A 12,522-nucleotide genomic window follows, 5' to 3' on the forward strand; every position below is an offset into this window, starting at 1 on the left:
GTATTAGCTCGCAGAATCTCTTGCCTGCGTTACTGAATTTATTTCCTAACTGGTCCCCCTACATTTAATCTCTCATATAATCCTCTCTGCCTGCTAATGCCAGAGAAAACTCTTACTCAATCACTGATTTCATAGTTTACTTGCCTTATTTGAGAACTTCTGATTACTGTCTATCACCTAATAAATCAAGGTTACTGAATCGACTCTAATCCATTCCCTGCCTAAATTTGAAGACCCAGCATTGCCTAGTTTCACCTATTTTTGTCAAATTCCAATTCCTCTGAAATTGGAACTCTCCACTCTAGTCAATTATCTTGTTACTCTCATCTCTTCCCCCAACATCCTCTGTATGTAGGCATGCACACACCATGCTCCTTGCCATCTCAGCTATTGCTAATACTGCTTCCCTGGCCTAAAATGCCTCCTTCCTTTGTCCCAGGTCCATATCCAAGTGACTCTTTCCCTAATGGCTCCAAAACAAAGTTATAGCTCCTTTCTCCAAATTTTTTTTGCTTATTGCCACTGCCAAAGAAGTATCTGTCATTGTAGTCTCCAAATGTCTATGTTAAATGATGTAACAGTTTATTATGTTAATATATAAAGCTATTCTATTTACTAGTTCAGATATATATCTTATTTTCCCAACAGGATAATAAAAAGCTGTGATGTTCAGTTTAAAATTATGTCTTCTACTTTTTCATATTCATAATGCCAACAATAATACTCAATAAATTCCTGTTATTGGTTGAAACTATAAACACATGTATTTTTTTTATGCTGTATACATCCCTTCGTAGTTTATCCGAATAATAGTAAATAGTTACTGTTCTCTTATTTTAAGAGGCTATTTCCTTTATAGAATTGAAAGTGCAGATATTCCCAAATGTTTGAGGCATTCTGTTTTGTATATTCAAACTATACTAAAGTTATACCTTTTAGGGTAATATTTTTAATTATTCTAGGGGAAAAAAAGAAAGCCCCTGAAGGCTAACAGCTTGAAATTGAACAGGACACTGTTGGGAAGGGAGAGGGTCATGGGTCGTCGTCAAACAGACAAAAAACAATGGAGACGATTGTGCCTGAAGATGGTGTATTTTTTTTTCACGAGACAGTATGTTGACAGTTTCCTTCCTCTTGGGTCATTGTTGTCTGCTAAATGATCTGTGACAGCAAATTGATCACAAGTTTTTTCATGCAGGAGATATAATGCAGCCTTTCATTTTGTTACCTCCGTTGCCAAATGCTGAAACATTTCACTGGCAAATTAATGTTAGTTTAGTATATCATTTAGTACTATAAAGCACACATGTAGCTCTGGAAGCAATAATAGTAGTGATTAATTTATCTTTACCAAGTTTCAGATTTCTACTTAAGTGTGATTACAAAAGCAATAACACACTTGAAAAATGTTAGTCTTAAAATTAGGTGTCCATAATTATCATTTAAATAAATGAATGCATTAATACACTTAGATATTGCCCCCATTAATTTCAAAATTGAGTCAAATATTAAGGCACCTATGATTTACCTATAAAAATTAATGCTAATAACCTGTTATAACTGAAAATTTGCTTCTTCCTCCAAAGAGCTAGGAACTTAAAATTAAAAGAGACATAAAGTCTTTTACATTTGATGTTTAAGTATCTGTTTAAGTCAGTTAATAGATGATTTCACATGTCTGAAAAATATCTGAAAGTAATGTTTTGTTTGTGGAGTGTTGAGAATCTCTGCACTCAAGAAGATTGTAAGAAAAAAATTGGAAGTGCAGTTATTTAAGAGTAAGAGACTGTTTCATAGGTCCCGTTTAATACTTTGTAACAGTCTTTGCTCTCCCATTAGGATTTGGTAATATTAGCACAGGGAAGGAAATGTGCTGGCAGTAATATTGGAAAAGAGTTGTTTATTTTCCCTCATTGAAAGTGGCCAGATTCTGTGTAAAAATTAAACTAATCTCAATTCTGGTGTTTCACTTCTCCTCATAATAAAAAGAAAATAAAGGTGATTTTACTAAAATTTGGCATAGAAATGTAAGAAAGTTGTTTATCATAGAAAGAGAAAATGTACAGCTATGATGTTTTATTTAAAGTTCTTTTCAATGTTAGTCACGAAAGGCACAGTTATCTTAAACCTATATTTTTCTTTTTATAATATACACATGGATGCACGTTTACACTTATTATAGAAAACTGGTTTGGATGGACCTTTTTTTGTGATTTGCATGTATTAGTGGAAAATTATGTTAGATTCATTTGTTAGAAATAACTATGTGAGAATTTGCAGATCAGCCTAATGAATTGTGACAAGGTATCTGAAAGAGTCCACTCTGGTAAAAATAATTTTAAAAAGCAAACTTTCATGCTACTCACTGTCTGATCTTATTTTGTATTTTCAGATCAATTAAATCAGTCTCATTTAATGATTACTACAAGACATGGTCTGGAATAGCCACATCAAAAGCCACAGAATATTACAGAACTCCATGTAAGGTGATCTAACCTTGTCTTATTTTTGCAGGAAGGGGGGTGGTATATTAATTTCAACATTCTCAGCTTGTCTTGCTTTCAAAGACTAATTGACACATATTTGGAATTTGAGGGTGATAAACTTCTTTGTTGGCTCTATATACTAATCATTCAACAACTGTTCATTTAGTCCCTCTTTTGTAAAGAGTCCTGGACTGAAGTCTGATTAGAAGCCCAAAGGAAAGATAGGCAATTGGAGGAATAAAAGACAAAGTTCTCGGTCTTTTGAGGTTTACCATACGCCCTTTACCCCAGAAGGAAACCTTCATAGCATGAGGAAACTTTTTGGTTCTAAACACAATTATCCCCAAAGCCAGAGATATTATTAAGTAGAAAGACGGCAAGAAAACCTGGGGATGCTCAATTATATCAGTCGAAGGAAAAGAAAAATCATCTGTTACCATCATACACTGAGAACTAGAAAGACGGAATAGGAGAGCTGGACAACTTTTTGGTCCCATTTAATCTAATCTTTAGAGTACTGTTTCATTATTTGTATCAAAGTAGGTTAGCCAGTCTGCACACATTTACTGAAATACGACTTTGCTTCAGCTATCCTGCAAAATGGCACATTCTGAAGTTATCAGTGACTTCCGAATTCCCAGATTCAGTGATTACATTTTTTTAGTCCTTATCTTACTTGAAATCCTATTGGCTATGCTCTCCTTGAGTTAGAAGACACCATGTATCCATGGTTTTCCTCTTACCTTCCTAAGCGCTCCTCTGCTTCTTTCCTTAGCAATACCTTCTTCATTCAGTATTCTCTGCTCAGCTCTCTTTGAGAGACCTCATCCATCGCTATGGTTTTCATTAGCCCACATGCCAGTAATTCCTAAAGCCTCATCTCTAGCCAGGCTCTCTTCTGCATTCTGAATGCATATTTACAACTGTGTAATAAGGCACCTCATACCCAAGATGTCCCAAAGTGAATTCATTATGTTGCTCCAAAACCTATTCTCCCTCCTTCATTACCTCTCTTGGTTAGTGGTAGATCACCATTCTTGCATTTACTTGCCAAGCCAGAATCATAGACATTTCCTAGTCCTCCTTATCTCCCTTATTAAGCCTTATTGATTTTATCTCCTGCAACATTACAAATGTTTCCCCTCTACTCCACCTCCATGACCACTGCCTTAATTTGTGGTCTCATCGTGTTTCATCTCATCATTGTGATAGTCTACTCATTGGTTTTAAGAGAACAAAATATCACCCAGAAAAAAAAGCATATCTAGTTTTAAGACACAAATTAGAGCAAAAAGGAGTACTAAGCTTAATAAATATAAAAATGTGAGGTCAATAATTTCTAAGAAATTACTTGTTCTTTCAGGATGTTGGTTATTAGTTATTTTGTGATTACACATTATCTTCCTCACTGACTCATAGATTAGTGATTAAGAAAAATAACTTGTTCAAGGTGCTTTAAGAAGTAGTCTTTAGCAGCACTATCAGTGTAAAAGAGTTTTATTGATTTTGATACCAGGTTACATGAATGTGTACTTCATTTAAAAGATTTTGATTGAGTGCTTCGTAGTCGATTCAGCAAACACATCTTGAGTACTTGCTATGTAAGAGGCTCTGAGGAGCTCAGATGGGTTCCAGGAGGTGATAACCCTTAACAGATGTGGTGTCAAGAGGCAGTTGGCATGCTCCAGGGAATGATTCAGCGTCCAACTCCTTCAACCAAAAAACAAACAGATTGTTATAGGATGGTGCTTTATGGAATAACGTGTAAATATATGAAGGCTCTTGGAAACTCCAAACTTCTAGGAAAAAAACAGAAGCACATGCCCAAACAAAGAAATTTAGAAATGACTGTCTTATAATAAAGAGTAATTTTAAAATGGAAGTAATAATGAAGTATCACTGGCTGCAATTTCTTCTTCAAAAGAGTTTGACACCAAAATATTTAAGTTGGTTCTTGTTTCTACATCTGTCACTAACCTAGTATGTAATTCATTTCTCTTTGTGAAGGCAATAGCTGGTAATGGTTACCTCTAGCCCAGAAGAATTCCTGAGACTTTGATTCTAGCCCTTGGTGCAAGATTTCACAATCACTCTGCCTCTCTTTCCTACAGAGATTTGTTATAAGAATGTTTCAGAAGCTTTCCTTCAATAATAACCAGCACTTAATTTAAAAAATTTAAATGTAAACCTTACATGTGCTGCTGGCCATTTTGTCTTTGGATAGTTCAGCTGGATGAGATCCAATACTATCTTTTTTAATGGCTTAATTTCCTGGCAATAAGAAAGATGAAGCTGTTAGATTATAGAATGCTTCTTTAACTACTCAGAAATAAAAGGGGAACTTCTAATAACTTCATTTTCTACAGTTATATTTTTATCACTGGAAAGATTATTAAACTCTTGTGCATATTTTTAAAAGCTTTTTATTTTATGAATAGTAATGAGTAAGGTTATATTATGATTTTGAGTATTAACTCTATTGCATATCTTTGTGCCACAAATCTATACATAGTCATGTATGCCATAATACTAGTAAGTTTATTCTTGTATAACACAGTTTACGGAGTATACTCCGTATTGTTTTTCTTGTTTATTTTTTAATTTTTTTAATTTTTATTTATTTATTTATGGCTGTGTTGGGTCTTCGTTTCTGTGTGAGGGCTTTCCCTAGTTATGGCAAGTGGGGGCCACTCTTCATCGCGGCGCGCGGGCCTCTCACTGTCGCGGCCTCTCTTGTTGCGGAGCACAGGCTCCAGATGCGCAGGCTCAGTAATTGTGGCTCACGGGCCTAGCTGCTCCGCGGCATGTGGGATCCTCCCAGACCAGGGCTCAAACCCGTGTCCTCTGCATTGGCAGGCAGACTCTCAACCACTGCACCACCAGGGAAGCCCTGTTTATTTTTAATTGAGTTATAGTTGATGTACAATATTATGTAAGTTTCAGGCATACAACATAGTGATTCACAATTCTTAAAGGTTATGGTCCATTTATAGTTATTATAAAATATTGGCTATATTCCCTGTGTTGTACAATATATCCTTGTAGCTTATTTATTTTGCGCATAGTAGTTTGTACCTCTTAATCTGTATTTTTTTTTCTAATTTTTTTATTCGATGAGCAAGTAGAAGGGATTCTTAAATTTATTTATTTTTATTTATTTATGGCTGTGTTGGGTCTTCGTTTCTGTGCGAGGGCTTTCTCTAGTTGTGGCAAGCGGGGGCCACTCTTCATCGCGGTGCGGGGACCGCTCTTCATCGCGGTGCGCGGGCCTCTCACTATCGCGGCCTCTCTTGTTGCGGAGCACAGGCTCCAGACGCGCAGGCTCAGTAGTTGTGGTTCACGGGCACAGTTGCTCCGTGGCATGTGGGATCCTCCCAGACCAGGGCTCGAACCCGTGTCCCCTGCATCGGCAGGCAGACTCTCAACCACTGCACCACCAGGGAAGCCCTTAATCTGTATTTTTTTAATCATCCCAATCTTATTGTCCTTTTATTCACTTATCAACCAATATTTATTGAACATCTAGTATATGTCATGCAGAGTTGTATATAAACCCAATGAGCTCGGCATTATTATTACTCTGTTTTACACTTGAGAAAACCAAGACCAAGGGAAGCTAAGTAATTTACCTAAGGTCACACATGGAATATCATATATTGGTAAGAGTGTAAATTCTGGATGCATATTGCCAGGGTTTAATCCTGGCTCTTCAATTTACTAGCTGTGTGACCTTGGATAAGTTTCTTAACCTCTCTGTGTCCCAGTTCTCTCATCTGTAAAATGAGAATAATCACAGAACATACATCATAACGTTGAAGCACTATAATAGTGCCTAGTGCATAGTGAGTGCTCAGTAAGTGTGGCCAATATTTATTAGTACAAGTGGGCTGTGGCCCAAAGACTTGAACCAAATCCTCTGACTCCATATTTGTTCTTTCTTTTATATTATATTGCATCCATAATATGATATAAAATTGTAATTTCTGTATAACTTGAAATTTAAATTCAAACTCTGAAGTATGTGCAGTACATTTTCAATAATTACAATTATTTGCTCATAAGCATAGACAATCATATGGGAAAATGTACTGATGATCCACTCTTCTCTGTCCATCACTATAGAATGGGAAATTAAAAGTTTGGCAGAGAACAAACCAATACATCTGGCTGTGGGCAACAGCACCTTAATGACAGAATATGATCCCCATAAGGAAATGTTTATGTTATACGAAAAGAATTCCTTCAGACCAGTGTATCCTGTAATAGTGAGCGGAGGCTTCCTGATGTTTGTTTGCTGTCATCAGGACAGACCAAACAGCCTGAAGCATCATGGGAATGCTTGCTTTCACCTTAGGATACTTTCATTCCTTGAGTCTTTGAGCCAGCAGTGAGGGCAAATGTCTCCAAAAATGCATTTAGATTCAGGAAGCAGTATCAATCACTTCTGATGCAGTGGTCTCAGTCTTGACTGCTCCTTAGAACCACCAGAGGAGCTCGTGAAAATTCCCATGTAAAGGGTGCACCCCCAGACCAATTACAGTAGGATCTTTGGGAGCAGGACCAGGGGGTAGTAGTTTTTACAACTGCCCAGGTGGTTACAATGTGCAAGCCAATGGAAAAGCCCTAGTGGGAAGAACCTGATATCAGAAATTAGAGACTCCTAGCCTTATACTAGTTTTGCAGACACAGTTAAGTGAATTTAGGTTAGTCATTTAACCTAATTTAGGTTAGTCTTTGTACCTCATTTTTCATTTCTATTCATTGACAAAAATATTCTACTCTATTTTAAGTTCCTCTATGGTTAGCATAAGATAGTACGTGTGAAAATAAAACATGCCAAGGTAAATTAGTGCTTATATATTTCTTTGGACACAACAGTCCCAGAGTGGAAAAAAATTTTTCAGATCAGCCTATACAGATGTTGGACGATAGGTGTGTCATAGAAAAAGCAGAGTAGAAGCAATGTCCAGTAATCCTCAGAAGGAAAGGAAGGAAGAAATATACTATGGAGGCAGTAGAGGATGCTTTTCTACACAGATTACAAAACTGCCACAAGGGCAAGGTATGATAGTGATGGGGGGGATTTTAACTTCAAGAAGTTCTGACAAAATTTCACTGTTCCTCATTTCTTCATTATTTCCCTCCCATCAACATCATCCACTGAGCATCTTCTATGTCTATCAATGGGCTTTGTTGAAGACAAGAACATAAGTATTATGATAAGCTTTTTGAGGCATTTACAGTCAGATGGTAGGAGACAGATGAGTGAAAAAATTATGGGAATAAAATAGGAAGTGTTAAAAGTTTGTACAGATACTGTGGCATCTTTCATCTCTTGGATAATAGAGAAAGCGTTGGAGAAAAAGAGTCAATAATATAAAAGAAATGAGAATACAGTAAGTCCCCTACATACGAACAAGTTCCATTCCGAGAGCGTGTTCGTAAGTCCAATTTGTTCGTAAGTCCAACAAAGTTAGCCTAGGTACCCAACTAACACAGTCAGTCACATAATGCTGCTTTTATGCTTGCCTCCAGACATTCTGGGCTTGAAATAAAGATACTGTATTACTGTACTCTACGCCAAAAGTACACAAAAGCACAACCACTTGTAGAGTGTGCACACATGTGACAGTGTACACCAGACACATGAACTAACTTACGTGACTGGACATGTGAATGCATGTTCGCATCTTTGAAAGTTCCCAACTTGAAGGTTCGTATGTAGGGGACTTACTGTATTCAGGAAAGATAATCATGCCATTTGGGGTTTCATAATAAATAAGGAAGAGACTGCCATACATATTCAAATAGAAAATATAGGAAAGGCAATTCCAAAAACTTAAGGAAAGACATGGATTATCCTTGAATAGAAACATCGAGTAAATTTCAGGAGTTCCCTGGTGGCCTAGTGGTTAGGATTTGGCTCTTTCACTACTATGGCCTGGGTTCAATACCTGGTCAGGGAACTTAACATCAAATAAATTTTAAATTTTGTTTAGGTAGTAATGAATAGTACATGTGAGAAGACATTACTCGACCTTTCTGTGTCTGTGTGTTCATCTGTGAAGTGGGTATTATAATGGTAAGCACTGCATATCTACTTTACAAGTACCCCCATATATAGTAAGAGTTCTATTAATTATTATAATCATCTAAAGGAAATAATGAATCCTGCTAAGAACTCTGGGGAGTACAGATTTGCTTCCTTAAAGGAAGGAAGGAATATATTCCAAATAACAATAAAGAGTATTAATGAAGTCTATAAGAATATGTATGTATGTGTGTTTGTGTGTGTTTGAAGAAGATAAAGAATAGATTGGAACATCGCTGGTGAAAATCATGTAATATTAATAGAAGAAAAGGAGAATTATTCAGTTTAAATATTTTCTCTATCAATGACAAATTTCATCAAGCTGGAAGGGGTTAATTAATCATTGTTAAGAAGTTAAGCTCCAGATAAGGACAAGACAGGTGGGGAGCATCTGGTTGGTTAAATACATCAGGACTGTAAACCCAGGACAATTAGAAGAAGAAAGAAAGAAAGAGAGAGAGAAAGCCCACAAGCGAGCAGGGGGAGGGAGCGGGGAGAAAAGGAAGGATATATATGTGCGTGTGTGAATGATCTGGATTAATAGTATTTTGTGTAAAAACTACCAGTGCTTAAGCATAGTAGGTTTTCCTTAAATTTTATGTGAATTTGATTGAAGGCATAAGGCTTATAATTCACCACAAACATATGAGCCAGTGGTATAATGTGATTTCCAGAAAATACTAATGCATATCTGAGCCAAATTGAGAGAAGTCCAGCACACAGATCGAGGGAGGTAGCAATCCCACCTGCATCTTGCTATTGATAGGAAATCAAGTTTCTGAGCCGGTTCTGGATGAAAACTTTAATAGGAATATCAACAAAGTTCACCACCAGGATGAGGATGGTTAGGTCTCTAGAAAATCATGACTTAAGAAAAAGTTGAAGGAACTGAGGCTGCCCTGAGAGCTATCTTCAAATATTAGAGGGATCCTTTCCATAGGGGAGGGATAAATTTACTCAGAATTGCTGAGGAGGTCAGAAGGAGGAGCAGTGGAAACTCACAGCCCTCAGATTAAGGAAGGACATTGTGACCTCGGTAACTGTCAATGAAACGGGCAGTCTCCCAATAACAAAGAGACAAGGGATTCATTTAGAGGCTGGATGATCATCTGTTGCAGATTCTTGCTTTGTAGCAGATCAAGATCTGTAATGTCACTTTCAAACTCCACGATTTTATTTTTTCACTTGAAGGGCTGCATTAGAATTTTGTTAAGCTATGGTATCAGTTTCTGTATGAGTTATTTTAAAACTATCCTCGTTTCTATAAATGATATATAAACAAATATCATTATCATGATAAGTTACAAAGTCACAATCTGTTTGTTTCAAACAATATCCAGTATCACAAAGTCTAAATAAAAAGAAGAAATTTGGTGTCTGAGGATTGTAATGTGACTTGAACGATAATAGTACGTGTTATTGCCACATACTAACTTAAGGGGAAATAAATTATTGTAAACTTTAAACTATTATTAAAGAATGTATGCATAGCTCCTTTTTAAAATATTCTAATTTCAGTGCTTGAAGATCCAGATTTCACTGGAGAGTATTACAAATGGAAGAAAAATGAGCTAAGACGACCTAAAGAATGGGGTTTAAAGTAAGTAATTTTAACTGTCTAGAATATTATCCTATGAACTTGAAATATCTATTATTCACTTTCTACTAACTGAACTATCAGAAGAAACCCATTGGATTTCTTTTAAACATAAGAACAAAAATAAGAAGTATCATATTGTCCTTTCATATGAACCCAGGTGGGAAACAGCTTTGCTATCTACCGGCTGCCAAAGGTGGGGATAGAACATGAGCCACAGTGAAGGAATCTCACAATACCTTTCCTATTAATCTTCTTATTTCCATTCTTAACCTTATCAAAATAGAACTTAGAAACAGGAAAAAAGAAAAACCAACCTGTTTACATATCACCAGTTAGTATTTCATTTTTCTCATGGTTCCAAACACCTTTTCCTCTTTCACAGATGGATTTCTCACTCAGGAACCAAATATATTAAATCTAGTGAGGAAGTCTGTAATTAAATACAAAGATAAATTATTACAACATCTTTTGGAATGATTGACTCTTGGACCACATTCAGGAAGGGACCTTAATCTCATCTTCAGTCTCTTGCCTCCTAGCAGTGGTCATTTATTCTGGAGTGCTTATTGCACAGCATTCAGTGAATGTGCTACCACAAAGCTAGGGGAATTAAAGTTCCTATTTTTTGTATTTACATCATGTTTATTAGCTCCTTGTTAGCATTGTGACCTCTTTTCTAGATGAAAATAATAGGATTAATAAAAACAATGTGCTATATTTTGAATTCGTGTAGAAATCAAGGCTCTTAAAATAGACTTTCCTATCCTTTAATATCATAGTTCAGATTGGGTTTTTTGGTTAGATATTCTTTTTTCAGTTGATTTCTGCAGCAACTTTCCTTCAAGCCAAAGGGGAGGAAAGCTTTTGCATTAGATACTTTTCTGCTTTCAGAGTAAATTATAAGCAGTAGAAAAGTTTTTATGAAGCAGAAGTTGAAGAAGTGTCAGCATGGTTTTTTTCTTGAAGGCATGTTTCAAGTTTCATTTAAAGAAACCTACTTAGAATATAAGGTTAATTTTGCTGTGACATGACTTCCTTTTTGATTTCCTTTAACAGAACTGCTTTGTTTTATTTGTTTGATTATTGATTCATTATGTAAGGCCAGCATCCCACAGAACCCCAAAATGTAGAAAAAAGTAGGACCATGTCATTTTCAACTTATCCACCCACTTCTCCATATGGCTGAAATAATTGTGAACTGTTTGAATGCTAGAACATTTTCCTAAATACATTATTTTGAAGTTATAGGTCAAATTATCATGTGTGTGGTGACCCTGTCAGAATAAAACTCTCACACCTTATGCCATCTGGTGGTTGATGAGAATATATTTAGATCAGATGATAACAAAACATTGATTTAAACATTATTTAAATAAAGTGTCTAAAAGATATTACATTTATCTACATAATTTTATTACAGCATAAATATTTGAGCATGCAAAAATATAAAGTATGGTGGAATCAACTTCTTTTTAAATAATTTTTAAAAGTCTCATGTTCATCAAAATACATGAAGTATAACAAAGTGGTCAATTCAGACTTTCAAGTAGGAAATGTTTGGGAATCTATGCAAGTGAGTAATTGGCCTCTGTGTACATGCAATATGATACCTTTTGCATCTCTCTGTTTTTAATATTTGAAAACAGAGAAAACTTTCCTCGCGCTGAAATTCCCCTTTAAAAAAACCCAGAAAATGCAAATTGAGAGCCTTTCATCTGCAGAGCCTTCCGGAAAAAGAGAGACGTATCTCTCCTGCCTCATACCCCTCCTCCTACTGTCCTCCTACTGTCATCAATCAAGACCCGATTCTTAAGCTACCCTAATTTCTTTTTTTTTTCCCCCACTATTGTTTGGGAACATAAGATCTTCTCACCACTTTGAGCTTTCTGTCTGGGATATCTTTCCCAGCAGGGTCTCAAGTTAGGATTCAGTCTGAGTTAAAAGGTGGAACATGGGGTGCTTAAATGCAGGGACACTGCAGCCAGACTCTTTGCATCTGAATCCTGGCTCTGCCAATTACCAGCTCTGTGACCTCGGGCATGTTATCTGACTGCTTTGTCCCTCAGTTCCCTTATCTGTTAAATGGCAGTAGTAACTCTACCCACCTCCCAAGGAGATTGTGAGGATTAAATACACTAATACATACACGTAGATTGCTTCAAACAGTATCTGGTACATAGGAAGTACTCGAGGTTCGCTATTATTCATGCTTTTCCTACTGTGGCCCTAGTTCAGTTCTCACATGGAAAATCTTTCTTTGGAGGCAGCATGGGAAAGGGCATGGGCTGTAGTGTCAGATAGATCTTGGAGAAATTCTTACCCTCTCTGAGCTTGTCTCCTTATCT

At 36.4% G+C, this 12,522-nt stretch overlaps 1 protein-coding gene across 2 annotated transcripts in view; it reads left to right on the top strand.

The window, feature by feature from the left end:
* The window catches only part of UBE2U (ubiquitin conjugating enzyme E2 U), an 81,973-nt gene that overhangs the window by 31,705 nt on the left and 37,746 nt on the right, over nt 1–12,522 (top strand). The window contains exons 7-8 of one of the 2 annotated variants that reach the window (XM_036872565.1): nt 2,393–2,481; nt 10,096–10,177. In XM_036872565.1, coding sequence (XP_036728460.1) covers nt 2,393–2,481; nt 10,096–10,177 — 171 coding nt within the window. Of the gene's footprint in view, nt 1–2,392; nt 2,482–10,095; nt 10,182–12,522 lie in introns of those variants that run through there. The other variant, XM_036872570.1, reaches the window with a different exon arrangement.

Source organism: Balaenoptera musculus, chromosome 1 (assembly GCF_009873245.2).
Source record: "Balaenoptera musculus isolate JJ_BM4_2016_0621 chromosome 1, mBalMus1.pri.v3, whole genome shotgun sequence".
NCBI lineage: Eukaryota > Metazoa > Chordata > Mammalia > Artiodactyla > Balaenopteridae > Balaenoptera > Balaenoptera musculus.